Consider the following 15,856-nt stretch of genomic DNA (forward strand, 5'->3'; position numbering starts at 1 on the left):
GGATTCATTAGTTTTGTCATAAAGCTTTTTCAAAAATTTCAGCAGAAGATGCTGAAGTTATTTAGTTCATTTGTAAAAACTTCAGCACTATATAAGCTGAAGTGTTTGAAAAAGCTTTCTAACATACTAGATAAATAATCAGATTGCCAACAGTATCTAAATCATAAATTTTGGAAACAATAAATGTAAAAAGAGCAGAATTATCATTGTCTACTAACTTACGTACGTGGAAATATTCACAAATTATTGTCTACTAACTTACGTAATTATTTATAATTTATTTTTAAATAATCTGATAAACATATTTATGGCAATCATCCCATTAACTGAAGTTTCATAGCAGCATCAACAACAACAGAAGAAAGAAGAAGAAGAAGAAGAAAACGAAGGAGGCGAAAGAGGAGGAGAAAGGGGGCTGAAATTGTTTAAAAAGTGGGTACACGTTAAAATTTTAAAAAAAAATGGGTATAGGTTAAATGAGGCCGACCAAATAGGACGCCCCGTGCAATTTTTACTTAAAGTTGTGTCCTGTCATACAGACTAGCTCCAAAGCAAGGGGAACAAGTGCACAGATAGTCATTTTCAGGAATATTATTTAGATATTAGCAAGTATTTATTTTGTCCTGAAATTTTAAACTAAAAATCTTAACTTCAGAACATTCATAATATTTTGTTCTGAAAATTGAACTGAAAATGTAAAATTTAGGACGCACTAACTAATTTTTAAATAGCAATCCTTTAAAGTGGCTATCTGGTGTCATTTCTACTGAGCAAAGGACCAAATATTATCCAGAGTGATTGGGCCTTTTATAAAGTTGGTCCATTACATTTTATTAATATTTGAAAAAAGCGAAAATCATTTTACTGAAGAAAAGAAAAGTATTTTTCCTTATCCTTTGTGAAAAAAAAAAAGGAACCATACACGCATTCACGTGGATAATTTAATATCATAAAATAATTGGAGACAAATATGCCCTTGATTTCATCCTTTGCTTCACATGTAAATTTGGCATTATCATTTTAGACAAGTCGACAACTTTCATTGAAAGAACGTTCAGGAGAAATCAGATGTGTATATATTTTGTTAGGATATTCCAATATGAAAGAAAAGCATATTTAATTTTCTAATATATCTTTTGTAAAGGTGATCGTATGGTTATTACTTGGAGAATCATAACAGAAATTAAAGTAAAGATTTTCCTAAAACAATAAAGTTTACAAACGGATTACTATAAATGTATTAAAATATAAATAAATTAGTATAACGGAAGGTCTGAAAATGAGCTTACTGTTACCTATATTCTACTCAAAAGGATTTAAAAAAACACGAGTTAAATACTTTTTAGAATTAATATAACAAGTAGAAAGAATTCGGTAGGACTAGGACGTTTTTCACGCTATCCTTTCCTTAATTAGAATTGTTTGGTGGATTCCACAAACAAAAATTAATACTATATATAACCAATCATGTTTTTGTTGGCATTTCACAACTCCAACACTTCAGCAACCTCCAGGTAATATACTTCAATTTTAACCTTCTCTTGAATATTGAATCTTCAGATCAATGAGACAAACTACATTTTCTTGGAAAATTGAAATACTCAACATACAATGCTTTTTTATCATTTATACACATGTTTTATCAAATTCTATTCCTACTTTTCTAACTAGCATTTATTTATAATAATTTACTCGTTTGGTACGAGAGATAAAAGATAATTAATTTCGGGATTAAATTTGAGATAAGTTTATCCTACGTTTAGTTGTGACAAAATCGCGGTATAATTAATTCCGGGATTAGTTATTCTAGGATTGTAGTGTTATTTTTATCCCTATGAGAGGGTGGAGTAACAATCCCAAAATAACTAATTCCGAATAACCGCTTAGAGTTGCACGTTGGTGGAGGGTATAAAATGTTTTCTTCTTTTTTGGTCATGGGCAACCATCACTTCGTGAACTAACTTAAATTTATGTATGGTTGAGTTATGTCCAATATCTACTTTATTGTTATGATATCAAAGTCAGACTCATCTCTATATTTTATTTAATTACTCAATGTTGGGACGGCTCCAAGTTATATTGTCCACACGCTGCATATGTCTAGACCCAAGGGTGCAGGGGGTGTTAGACTCCCATATTAGTTATTTTGTTATTTATTAGTAGTAAATTTTTGAGGAATTTTCATAAAATACTACAGTTTAGAGTCTAATTACCATATGTTACTATAGTTTGTCTATTTACCATTTGTAGCTACTATTGAATTGTTATGTGTTTTGTGTATTCATTCGCTGTAAATGCTTGTATCAACGCTACAATACGCTGAAACATAGTGATACATATAATTATTGTATCACTATATGTGACTATACTCTAAATTAATACACTGTATTTACCATTGAGATTTTGCGATAAAATACGAAGAGTAGCTATTTTAAAGTGTAATTATTTTAAAGTGTATTTATGTATAGTAAATACAATCTATAAGTTATATCATGTAATTTTTCCTTAATTTTTCCCTTGTTGTAAAGCTGCAGAAGTACACTAGGCAAGTTGGTTCAGATGAAAACGGTGGAGAAATCTAGTTCACTTGTCCTTATACTCAGTTTGGTTGTTCTGCTAATTTGTATGAAATCATGTCATGGCCATTCTCATGTAAGGAGAGTTCTACTTAACAACCAAACAGATAGTTATGCAGTAATATTTGACGCTGGAAGTAGAGTTTATGTTTTTCGTTTTAGCCACAACTTGGATCTCCTTCCTATTGATAATAGTCTACAAGTTTATGACAAGGTATGACATGCACCATTCTGATCTCAAATATTAGTCGTTTTGACAAACTGAATTTGTTTTAAAATATTTAATAGGACGTCATTTGTTACTTTTTTACGGATGTATATCCTTACTCTTCTAATTAGTGGAGTATTAATTAAGTGAGATGTTTGACGAAACTGCAGATAAAACCAGAACTTAGTGCATATGCAAATGATCCAAAGGCAGCTGCAAAATCTTCAGAGCCCCTTCTATTAAAAGCTGAGAGTGTTGTTCCCATAAAGTTGCAGCCCGATACACCTGTTGAACTTGGGGTTAGTTAACTAAGACCCCATTTGTCCATAATTTTTTTTCAAATTTAAAAATATGTTTGTCCATGAAATTTTGCAAGTTTTTGGAAAATTTTCGAAAATGAGTTTTTCAAAAGACCCCTTTTTCAAAATTTTCAGATTTTTTTTCCCGTAAAAGTGCAGCATTTTTTCAAGTGAAATGCATGTCCAAACACAATTTCAAATTTTTTTTCAACAAAGGCTTGCATTGTATAATTGATAGTCTCTTTGTACTGAGTGGTACTCCCAGATATCTTATAGGGAGCTCGCCTTTAGAAAACTCCATCCAGTATCAGTTGATGCATAGTTGGATTGACTCCACCAAAATATACAGAGCTTTTTTCAATATTTGCCACTAAGCTAGATGAAAGTAATTTTTTTGTTTGTTTTGAAATTTAAGGTGTAAAACAAGAAATAAATAATTCTGTGACTATAAATCATCCAGTTAATTAAGAGTAAAATATAAAATTTAAATCTAGAATATTCATAAATAAGAAAATACAATATTTTTTTTGGGACAGACTAAAAAAAATGATGACACATAAAGTAGGACAACAAGAGTATTTTTTATTTTTTATAAATCTACTTCAGCTTTTTTACTTGTTTTCTCCAAAACTATCTTCTTGTAGGTTGCTTTAAACTATTTATTAAGAACTTTGGGTAAAGGATACAAAAATACAGCTGCTACTATAGATCTTGGAGGTGGATCAGTACAAATGGCTTTTGCTTTATCAAAGGAAAATGCGGAAAAAGCCCCTTTAAATTTTGATGGAAATATAGGGGATTATAGGCCAATATAGGGGATTATAGGCCAATAGCATGCTGTAACACAATATACAAAATTGTCTCTAAGATGCTTTGCAATAGACTAAGAAGGGTGCTGCCTGAGATCATATCAGAAAACCAAAGTGCATTTGTAGCTGACAGAAGTATTGTACAGAATATCCTTATTTGCCAGGATATAATTAGACTAAACAACAGGAAAGCAACTACACAGAGCCGTCTGATCAAGATGGATCTAAAGAAAGCATATGACACAGTTGAGTGGGGCTTTGTAGAGGAGATGCTGCAGGCTTTAAAATTTCCTTGGAAGTTCATAAATTGGGTGATGAACTGTATAACTACTCCTCAATACAGTATAGCTTTGAATGGGAGATTGTATGGTAATATTCAAGGGAAAAGGGGATTGAGGCAGGGGGATCCTATTTCACCACTGTTATTTGTTATATGCATGGAATACTTCACTAGAATAATGAAGAAGGTAGCAAACATGCCAGGCTTTGAATTCCACACTAAATGCAGAGGACTACAATTGAATCATCTATGCTTTGCTGATGATGTGCTAATGTTCTGCAAAGGGACATATCAGTCAGTATTACTGTTGCTAAAAGGGCTTAAGACATTCTCAAAGGCATCAGGACTCTGCGCAAATGCTGGAAAATCTAATATCTTTAGTGCTAATATGGAGCAACAAAGCTTAATTGATTTGTGTGAGCTAACTGGTTATCAAAGAGGAAAGCTACCATTCAAGTATCTTGGGGTTCCAATCTCAACTAAAAAGTTAAACAATATTGACTGTGAAATGCTAATGGACAAGATGACAGCAAGAATCAAAACTTAGGGCTCTAAACACCTCTCTTATGCAGGAAGGGTGCAACTTATCAACTCAGTATTGCTGCATGTACATACATACTGGGCATCCATCTTCCTATTACCAAAAGCAGTGATGAAAAGGATTAATGCAATATGCAGAAGCTTTCTTTGGGATGGGAAGGAGATAAGTAACATAGCACCATTAATAGCATGTGATCTGGTATGTAGACCAAAAGAGGTGGGATGTTTAGGAATCACAAATGAAGTAGTATGGAATGAAGCTGCAATAGGGAAATATGTCTGGAATATAGCTAGGAAGGCTGATGACCTATGGGTGAAATGGATAAACTATATATACTTAAAAGACTGCCCTTGATGGCAATATAAGCCTCCTAAAGATTGCTGTTGGTACTGGAAGAAAATATGCTCAGTGAAAGACAGGTTTGCAATGGGATATGTAGACCAAGGATGGTTAATGAAAAATGGCAAGTATGGTATCAAAAGTGGATACCTATGGAGGCTAGGAAGAACAGAAAAGTGGCCTTGGAGAAGATGGGTATGGAGTAAAGGAAATGTACCTAAACATAGCTTTATATGCAGGCTGGCTGGACATGGCAGATTACTAACAAGAATGAGACTGCAGAAGATGGGGATAACACAAGACACAATGTGCACAATATGTGATAGTGCACCTGAGACAATTGAACATTTGTTCTTTGAATGTCAATTCTCTAGAGCTTGTATGCAGGTTATCGTAAACTGGTTAAACATTGGAATACAGAACACTACATTACAAGGAGTGTGGAGAAGATTAACAAGAGGGATCAAGGGAGAGAACTGCAGGAACATGGTGAATGATAAGTTCAGCTGCTGCCAACTGCCAATTCTAGAAGTCCACCATTGTTGAAGCCATCAACCCATTCTAGAAGCCACCATTGTTGAAGCCTCCATTGTTGAATGAAGAATTCAACCACCAACCACCTTCTTTAAGGCTATAAATAAAGCCTTATGTTTTACACAGAAAAATCAATCCAGAGAGCTTGAAATACAATCCAGGAAGAGATTGTGAGAACAAAAAGAGAGTTTGGTGAGGTTTTTTTGTAGAGAGAAATTCTTGGTGTAAATTCTCTTTAATTCTATTCTTGTGAAATAGAGTTGTTTTTCCTCCCAAATAATCTTCATATTGATCCGATAATCACAACAAGTGGTATTAGAGCCTTCGATTCTGTGTTCATCGAGAAATATCGGAACATTGAAAATTTCAACCCGGATTTACGTTTTTCGAAAACGTGATCTTCGGTGTGTTTTGATCATTTCATTAGGTTCCTTGCGTTGATACGAATTCAACGCAATTTTCCGGAGGCCAAACAAAGCTAAAACGAAGAAGTTATGGCAATTTTTTTCTTCTGCCCAAGGAAGAAGATGATGAATAGTAACTGCCCAGTCAGCGCCACGTCAGCATCCAGTCAACATCTAGTCAGCGCCACGTCAGCATCTAGTCAGCGCCCAGTCATCATAAAATTTTTAGAAATTTATGAAATAACCCCTGAAGTTACTGAAATTATAAATCTACCCCACAAGTTCAGTATATTTTCGATTTAACCCCAAAAGTTTGGTGTAAATTTTGAAAATTTTCTGGAGGCCCTATTTTGACCCAAGAAGAGTCAATCCTACCATTTTTCACCATTCCGGACGCGTTGGTGAGTTCCCTTTGGTGAGATTCTGCTCCAAAATTTTGACCAAGCCATTTTAAAGACATAATGGAAGAGTCATCATCATCTGGAGCTATGATAAAACTTACTGCCACAAATTACACATTGTGGAGACCTCGGATGGAAGATCTCCTCAGTTGTAAAGATTTGTTTGATCCCATAGAAGCAAAGGGTAGGAACCCCGATTCCACCAAAGAAGCAGAGTGGAAGAAATTAAACAGAAAAACTATCGGTCAAATTCGACAATGGATTGACGATAGCGTTTTTCATCATGTTGCACAAGAGACAGATGCGTATGCCCTCTGGGTGAAGTTAGAAGGGATGTATCAAGCCAAGACCGCTAGGAACAAAGCCTTGTTGATGAGGCGTTTGGTAAATTTGAAGTTAAAGCACGGAACTTCAGTTGCCGAGCATACCAGTGAGTTTCAGAGCTTGATAAATCAATTATCGTCTATTGACATGCCGCTCGGGGATGAGATGCAAGCCCTACTACTTCTTAGTTATCTTCCTGATAGCTGGGAGACGCTGGTAGTCTCTCTCAGTAATTCAGCTCCTAGTGGAAATCTGACCATGTCTATGGTTAAAGATGCCTTATTTAATGAAGAAGCCAGAAGAAAGGACATCGATCATGGTGAGTCGCATGCCCTTATTACAGAAAGAGGGAGACAACAAGAAAGAAGTCAAGATAAGAGGAGAGGCAGAAGCAAGAGTAGGGGAAAATCCACGGATGGTAGGAAGTCATCATATGCGTGCTACCACTGTGGAATAAAGGGCCATTTAAAGAAGAACTGCAGAAAATTGCATAAGGAGAAGGAGCAGTTGAAGCAAAAGGATGGAGATGCATTAGTCACTACCCACGGAGAGGTAGCCATTTGTTCCATCCAAGAAGAGACATGCCTTCACGTCTCAAGTCAAGAAGAAAACGAATGGGTGGTAGATACTGCAGCATCATACCATGCCACATCCCGAAAAGATTTCTTCACAACATACAAAGCAGGAGACTTTGGAGTAGTGAAGATGGGGAACACTTCTTCCTGTGAGATAGTTGGAATTGGTGATATCAAAATACAAACAAATATCGGGAGTACAATGATATTGAAGGATGTCCGTCATGTGCCAGATCTTCGTCTAAACCTAATATCAGGTATAGCTCTTGACAAACAGGGCTATGAAAGTTATTTCGGAAAAGGCACATGGAAATTGCTGAAAGGGGTTATGATTCTCGCTCGAGGTCATATTTGTGGCAACTTATATAAAACTCATGTGAAGGTATGTTCAGACAGCCTCAATGTTATGGAAAAAGAGGCGTCTCAAAACCTGTGGCACTAGAGACTCGGTCACATGAGTGAAAAGGGGATATCAATTCTAACGAAAAAGCAGCTTATCAGAATGGACAAGAATGTTGCTTTAGACCCTTGTAATCATTGCTTATTCGGAAAGCAACATAGAGTCTCTTTTACATTTTCTTCAACCAGAAAATTAGAGTTACTCAGTCTGGTACACTATGATATTTGTGGTCCTATGAAGGAGAAATCACTTGGCGGCAATAAGTATTTTCTGACTTTCATTGATGATGCTTCTCGAAAGGTGTGGGTGTACTTTTTAAAGACAAAGGACCAGGCTTTTGATTATTTCAAGATATTTCATGCCATGGTAGAGCATGAAATGGGAAAGAAATTAAAATGCCTTCGCTCAGATAATGGAGGCGAGTATACTTCCAAGGAGTTCGATTCCTATTGCAAGAAACAAGGGATTCGACATGAAAAGACGGTCCCACGCACCCCACAACACAATGGAGTAGCCGAGAGAATGAACCGGACAATTATAGAAAGAGTCAGAAGTATGATCAATATGGCAAAGCTGCCTAAGCCATTCTGGGGAGAAGCTGTTCGCGCCGCCTGCTACCTAATCAACCGGTCACCATCAGCCCCGTTGAATTTTGAGGTTCCAAAGAAAATATGGTCTGGTAAGAATCCCTCATATTCTCACTTAAGGGTATTCGGTTGTTTAGCACATGCACATGTATCCAAGGAGCTTAGGAAGAAGCTTGATGGTAGAACTATACCATGTATCTTCATAGGCTATGGAGATGAAGAATTTGGGTATAGATTATGGGATCCAATACAGAAGACGGTGATCAGAAGTAGGGATGTTGTATTCCACGAAAACCAGACAATTGAAGACATTGAAAAGCCCACAATGTCTTATGAAAGAGGTTCCAGTGCCCAAAAAGTTGGTCCAGATCCACTACCATTGCAGTTTGACACAAATAGCATGGGGGAGCATGAAGCAGTACCAGAAGCAGAACAGGAGGATGTTTGGCAGGGGGAGGCACAAACCCCTCAAGAAACTACAGAACCATCACAGGGGAACGATGACGGTACACCTCCTGAAGCTAATAATCAACAACCTCGTCGATCTGAACGAGGTCAGATTCCATCAACTCGATACCCAGAAACCGAGTATACTCTACTTTCTGAAGATGGAGAACCAGAGAGTTTCCATAGCTATATCTCATAAGGATAAAGAAAAATGGCTGCAAGCAATGACCGAAGAGATGAACTCTTTACAGAAAAACAACACTTATGAGATTGTGAAACTTCCACAAGGAAAGAAGGTACTGAAGAGTAAATGGGTATTCAAGCTCAAGAAAGATGGCAGAGGAAAGGTGGTGAAGCACAAAGCCCGGTTAGTAGTCAAAGGATTCCTACAGAAAAAGGGAATTGACTTTGATGAAATATTTTCACCAGTTGTAAAATTGACTTCAATCCGCATCATCCTTGGATTGGTAGCCAGTTTGAATTTGGAGCTTGAACAAATGGATGTCAAGACAGCATTTCTTCATGGTGATCTAAATGAAGAAATCTATATGGAGCAGCCGGAAGGTTTTGAGGTTTCAGGAAAAGAAAACCTCGTCTATAAGCTTACGAAAAGTTTATATGGCCTAAAGCAAGCACCGAGGCAGTGGTACAAAAAGTTTGACTCATTTATGGTAAGTCAAGGATATAAAAGGACTGCTGCAGATCAGTGTGTTTACATTCAGAGATTTTCGGATGGCAATTTTGTTGTACTTCTACTTTATGTAGACGACATGTTGATCGTCGGACAAGATGCAACAAAAATTAGACAGTTGAAGAAAGAACTCTCTAAGTCCTTTGAAATGAAAGACTTAGGTCCAGCTCAACATATTTTGGGATTGCAGATAACTCGAGATAGGAGAAACAAGAAGTTATGGCTATCTCAAGAAAATTACATTGAACGGGTGATCAAACGGTTCAATATGAGTAATGCCAAACCGGTAGGTGTCCCTTTGGCAAATCACTTCAAGTTGAGCAAGAGTTTGTGCCCCTCATCCAAGAAAGAGATTGAGGAGATGTCTACAATTCCATATTCTTCAGCAGTTGGAAGTCTGATGTATTCCATGGTTTGCACGAGGCCAGATATCGCACATGCGGTAGGTGTGGTAAGTCGTTTTCTTTCTAATCCTGGAAAGAAACATTGGGAGGCAGTTAAGTGGATTCTCAGGTATCTTAAAGGTACTTCAAAATCAATTCTGTGCTTTGGGGGAGCTGATCCAGTCTAGGAAGGCTATACAGATTCAGATATGGCCGGAGATCCTGATGGAAGAAAATCAACCTCAGGATATGTTTATACTTTTGCAGGGGGAGCTGTGTCATGGCAGTCAAGATTGCAGAAGTGTGTTGCACTATCCACAACTGAAGCAGAGTATATTGCTGTAGCGGAAGCTGGAAAAGAAATGTTGTGGCTAAAGCGGTTTCTCCAAGAACTAGGGATAAATCAAACAGAGTATAAGATACATTGTGATAGTCAAAGTGCAATTGATTTAAGCAAAAACTCAATGTATCATTCTCGGACAAAGCACATCGACATTCGCTATCACTGGATACGCGAGGTGATGAATCAACAACTGTTGAAACTAGTGAAGATCCATACGAAGGAGAATCCAGCAGACATGTTAACAAAGGTGGTCACTCAAGAAAAGTTAGAGCTGTGCAGAGACATAGTTGGAATAACTTTCAAATAGTAGTTGTGTTGGAATGCAGCTGAAGGGGGAGAATTGATAAGTTCAGTTGCTGCCAACTACCAATTCTAGAAGCCCACCATTGTTGAAGCCATCAACCCATTCTAGAAGCCACCATTGTTGAAGCCTCCATTGTTGAATGAAGAATTCAACCACCAACCACCTTCTTTAAGGCTATAAATAGAGCCTTATGTTTTACACAGAAAAATCAATCCAGAGAGATTGAAATACAATCCAGGAAGAGATTGTGCGAACAAAAAGAGAGTTTGGTGAGGTTTTTTTTTGTAGAGAGAAATTCTTGGTGTAAATTCTCTGTAATTCTATTCTTGTGAAATAGAGTTGTTTTTCCTCCCAAATAATCTTCATATTGATCCGAGAATCACAACAGTGAATTCAATACTAGCAGCATTGGTCTACTATATATGGAAGGCAAGGAATGAAGCACTATGGCATCAAAGAGTACCCAAACCTGAAGTAATATGTGTACAAATCCAACAGGAATGCAGAACAAGACAGGACAACAATGGAAGGAAGAAAGGAAGCAGTAGAGATAGGAAATGGATAGAAGATCTGTATAGGAGGAAGATATAGAACAAATCAGTATAGAAAGACGAGTGGGGAAGAACAGACAGAATACTCAATTGTGAGATTGTATAGTCATCAAATGTAATTTGGTTGTTGGGATTATTAATAATATTTTTTTTCTTTACCAAAAAAAAAATTGATGGAGAGAAATATATCTTGCAAAAATCACTCATGGGAGCTAATTATTACCTCTATGTTCATAGATAAAATATTATTTACTTATTGAATGTGCCTAATTAGAGGGGAGTTCTTTGTTTTCAATATAAATTTTCTTTTTGCGTTGATGCAGTTATTTGAACTATGGTTTACTAGCAGCTCGAGCTGAGATTCTCAAAATTTCAAGAAACTCTACTAGTTCATGCATTTTGAAGGGCACTAATGGTACGCTTAAGTTAATTTACATGTACCAATAATAAATGTGATCCCTTCAGTATTATTGAGCAGAGGTCTCGAGCTCGAGTCCTTGGACGGAAAACCCCTGGTAGGGACCTTTATTTCATTAATGAATTTTATGCGGCACGAATTCAGATTAGTCGGATTAATGCGCATCGGATACCATATGAAAGTCTAACATATAAACACCATTTTTTAAAGGGTACTACACATATGGGGGAGTAGCATACAAAGCTTCACCTACACCAAAGGGTTCGAGTTTCAGAAAATGCAGGAGAATAGTGAGGAAAGCACTTAAGTTAAATGAACCATGCAAATATCAAAACTGTACGTTCCATGGTGTTTGGAATGGTGGAGGTGTTGATGGTTTCAAGACTTTATACATTTCATCATTTTTCTTTGAGATGGCTTATTGGGTAATATTATTATTTAATAATTAATTCCCATTTCTAACTTTTTAATTAGTTATTAAAACAAATTTATGTACAACAACAAGCCTAGTGTAATCCACAAGTAGGGTCTACGGTCATGTGTATGCAGACCTTACACCTAGCTAACTTGCAAGAATAATTAAAAAAATTGTGTGAAAACTTTAAATTATACACGAATTGCTCGTTTTAGTTTAATCTTAGTCGAAAAACAAAATATAATTAGACAAAACCCATATTTTATATAATAGTTAATTAGTCTAATCTCATATATATATATATAATATCAGAACGTAGTTCCTCCGTTTCACTATGCGAAGGTGCTTGATGATTGGGAGTGGACGATATTTTTGTGGCTATAAAATCTGTCAATACGGATAAAATAGAAAGTCTAAGTTAAATTATTTTCAGATATAAAAAGGTGTTATATTTTTTTTGGAACAAATTAAAAAAGAGTGAGTAATTTCACTCTAAAATAGAACATAGCGAGTTAATAAATTTGAGATTTTAAAAGAAAGGAGGTCAGTACTTTTCAAGTGTAATTTCAAAAAGCTGTAATATTCAAAAGGTAGCAAATGCTAAATTTCAAAAATTGTTTTGAGATTGTAAAAGCATGTTAGAATGAGCCAAGAATGTTACTAAGATATAGAGAAAAATATAATTTGAATGTTTAAGATTTTCCCAGTTCAGCCTACTAATTATTAATTAAATGATGATAATCAATTTATGATATTGGTAATTAACTGAATACATTTTAACTTTAATTATATTACAGGTGGATATTGTTGATCCAAAAGCATCATCTGGCAAGGCTAAGCCAATACAGTACCTGAGTGCAGCTAAAATTGCTTGCAAACTAAAAGCCAAAGAAGTAAAATCTATGTTCCCTAATGTGGATAGTAAAGATCTCCCATACCTTTGCATGGATATGTTATACCAATTCACTTTACTTGTGGATGGGTTTGGTAAGTTTATCTAAAATTAATTATATTGTAGGTTAATTTCACTTATGATTACCGAATTTTATTTATTGTAACAGTATAAAGTCAAGTATTTATTTTTTGTCGCATTAAGTTATTGAACTTTACTCGATAGTCGATATAATAGTACTAAAGTCACTAACTATATATTATCACATTAAACTAACTTAACTTTACTCCATATAATAGTACTAAAGTCACAAACTATATTTTATCACATTAAGATAACTTAACTTTATTCGATATAACACTATACTAACTCGTTATCCAGTATAAGAATAAAGTCATAATATATGAGTATTTTGTCGTTATAGAGGGTAAAATAATGCATAAAAGTCAGTTATTTTAATAAAACTAATAGTTATTTTAAGGGATAAAAGTTGTTATAGAGGGTAAAATTTAATTTTTTGTTATAGTAAATAAAATTTAGTGAGTTTATTTTTGTACGATGAGTAAAGTTAAGTTACGTCAATGTAAGGAAAAAAAAATAGTTTTTTAGGATTTTAGAGCATAAAATTCAGTGACTAATATCCCTGAAACTAACTGCTATTTTGCTGAAATATTAAGTATTAAATAATTGGAGCTTTAATATATGTTTTGATCATTTTCAGGTTTGGACCCTTACAGAGAGATTACATTGGTGCATGATGTTAATTACAAAAATAATCGTGTGGAAGCAGCATGGCCATTAGGTTGTGCCATTGATGTAGTCTCATCATCGTTTTCGAGAAGTCGCATATCATCTTCTTAATTAAGTTGTATTGCTAATCTAATTAATTAGACTGCCTGAAAAAGTATTATAATGGATGTTTAAGTACGAACTAATGCTTCGTATTAATACCTTGTGTTTCTCTTGTTAATTTTCTTGTTTGAGTGATTTCAACGCACTCAATTCGGGTCTTAATTCACTACAAAAAATAAGATTTACAGTGACGATGTTCTGTGGCGACTTCCTTTAGCCGTCACCAAAAGGTAGTATCGAGTCGCCACAAGAAGTGATAGTTTTAGCGGTGAATTATATGTCACTATTTTGAGTAGCGATTTGCGGGGCGAATTTATAGCCCGTTTTATGAGGCAATTAAACCCATGATCTCTCTGTCAAACTAGATATTTTATGTACATATTTTTTAGAATTAATCTAATATTGTCTGCTGGCACTCATGCTCCAAAGAAGCTAAATGCTGCACTTGGTTAAATGTTGAGGTATTTACCTAGAGGAACAGAGATTAATTCCCACGGAGTACCTTTTTTCTCTCGTTTATTTAGTGGTGCACCCATATTATAAAAATTCTAGATCCACTTTCGGCGATTGGCCTAAAATCTATTATTTGTGGCGAGCTTAATCACACAAAACTAATAATAAAACAATAATAACAATGCATCGGGCATATGCACATTCACATTGGTCCAAACATTGGAAGAAAATTTCACTAAAAATGAAAATAATTTGGATTAGCCAATATTTTTATGAGAAAATTAATATTTTAAACAAAATCTACTTGACTTCAAAATCTGATTTCATATTTGTTAATTGTTAAAGCGCTAAAGTAAATAAAATTTTCAGTGTCAGCTATTGTGGTGACCTATTTCTGTCGCCACCAAAATAGTACTACGTGTTGCTATTCCGATTGGCAATATAAATTCCTATCGGAAAAAGTTTTATAGGTGATGCTATATAAAGAGTAATAGAGAAAAATTGTCGTATGATTTTTTGAGAAGAAAATTACTTTGTAAAAGTGTGAGTGATATTATTATACAAGAAAATTATTTCTTGTTCTTCTACTGTCACGACCCAATTTCCCCTCCGTTGGGTATCGTGATGACACCTAGTCTTAGGGGCTAGGTAAGCCTAACATTTACTGAAATACAACAATAATAAATAACATCTAGCAGTCCTTGAAATAGAAATTTCTACAAAATTTACAATTCCCAAAAGTGGTGGCACAAGTCATAAGCTCTACAGAGTTGCTACAACTTCTAAACACAACTGTTTGAAAATAAGTAAAAAACAATGTGAATACAAAATAGGAAGGTGACTCCGAAGCCTACGAACGCAACATCAGGTTTACCTTGAGTCTCCACAACAATAATCCGCGCTGCTAGCGATGATCAACTGACTTCGCAATACCTGGATCTGCACAAAAATATGCAGAAGTTTAGTATGAGTACACCACAGCGGTACCCAACAAGTATCAAGACTAACCTCGGTGGAGTAGTAACGAGGGACAGTCAAGACACCTACTAGACTAAATAACCTGAACAAGTATAAGTATAGAAATAACAGAGTATGATATCTATTATAAAGACTACGCGATATGGCTAACAATACAGTAATTTCAAAGAAAGGAAAACAACAAATATCAGCGGAATACCATAATAATGACACAGAAGAGTGAACGGAAATACAACCTAAACCTGAAATCACAAATACATCAGGTACAAGTAATAACTCAGCAAATACGACCGCTTTCACATCAGGTTTTAGTCAACAAATTCTACGAGGTATCGAACCTCGGACAAATCATAACTCACGGGCCTCAATACCAAAACCCTTACACTTGGCATCCTGTGCCCTCATTACACCTCATAACCGCACTGACGACTCACGTGCCAAATAGAGTCATTCTCACATAGAAGGCAAGTAAATAAGGGTGTGTGTCTATACTCAATAATATCAAGAAAACCTTTTATCCGATAAGAATGTTTAACTATGTGTATGCTTGTGCAAGTATCCTAACATGGTTCATACCAGCTAGTTCATAATGAAAAGAACAGACAACACATAGAATGTTTTCTCACAAGTTTCACAAGATAAAGCTCACACAGGTAAGTGTACAACCACATAAATATCAACAACAAGAATGCCCCCAGGCCATCACAAATCATCACAAATCAATCCCTGACATAGCCCACCTTGTCTCGCCATGTGTGCAATAGTAAAGTAGATGTCAGCCTTGTCTCGCCATACGTGCATAATAATGTTTCCACCTTGTCTCGCCACATGCGCAACCCATACATATATATC

The 15,856-nt window shown here is 35.5% G+C and overlaps 1 protein-coding gene across 1 annotated transcript; it reads left to right on the forward strand.

The window, feature by feature from the left end:
- The first annotated feature begins 1,507 nt into the window (after positions 1–1,507).
- Positions 1,508–13,582, forward strand: LOC104231800 (apyrase-like). The gene is made up of 9 exons (XM_070158909.1): positions 1,508–1,514; positions 2,535–2,790; positions 2,955–3,083; positions 3,728–3,862; positions 11,166–11,230; positions 11,317–11,411; positions 11,625–11,839; positions 12,627–12,816; positions 13,443–13,582. The coding sequence occupies exons 2-9, from the start codon at positions 2,560–2,562 to the stop codon at positions 13,580–13,582; spliced, it is 1,200 nt and encodes a 399-aa protein (XP_070015010.1). The 5' UTR covers positions 1,508–1,514; positions 2,535–2,559.
- The last annotated feature ends 2,274 nt before the right edge of the window (positions 13,583–15,856 follow it).

The sequence above is a fragment of the Nicotiana sylvestris genome, chromosome 1 (assembly GCF_000393655.2).
Source record: "Nicotiana sylvestris chromosome 1, ASM39365v2, whole genome shotgun sequence".
NCBI lineage: Eukaryota > Viridiplantae > Streptophyta > Magnoliopsida > Solanales > Solanaceae > Nicotiana > Nicotiana sylvestris.

What these genes read in the sequence shown, in the direction of transcription:
- LOC104231800 (XM_070158909.1), top strand. Translation starts at nt 2,560, where the DNA reads ATGAAAACGGTGGAGAAATCTAGTTCACTTGTCCTTATACTCAGTTTG. An exon ending in ATACACCTGTTGAACTTGGG is followed by an intron (nt 3,084 to 3,727) that starts GTTAGTTAACTA and finishes ATCTTCTTGTAG; the next exon opens with GTTGCTTTAAACTATTTATT. An exon ending in AATTATTACCTCTATGTTCA is followed by an intron (nt 11,231 to 11,316) that starts TAGATAAAATAT and finishes TTTGCGTTGATG; the next exon opens with CAGTTATTTGAACTATGGTT.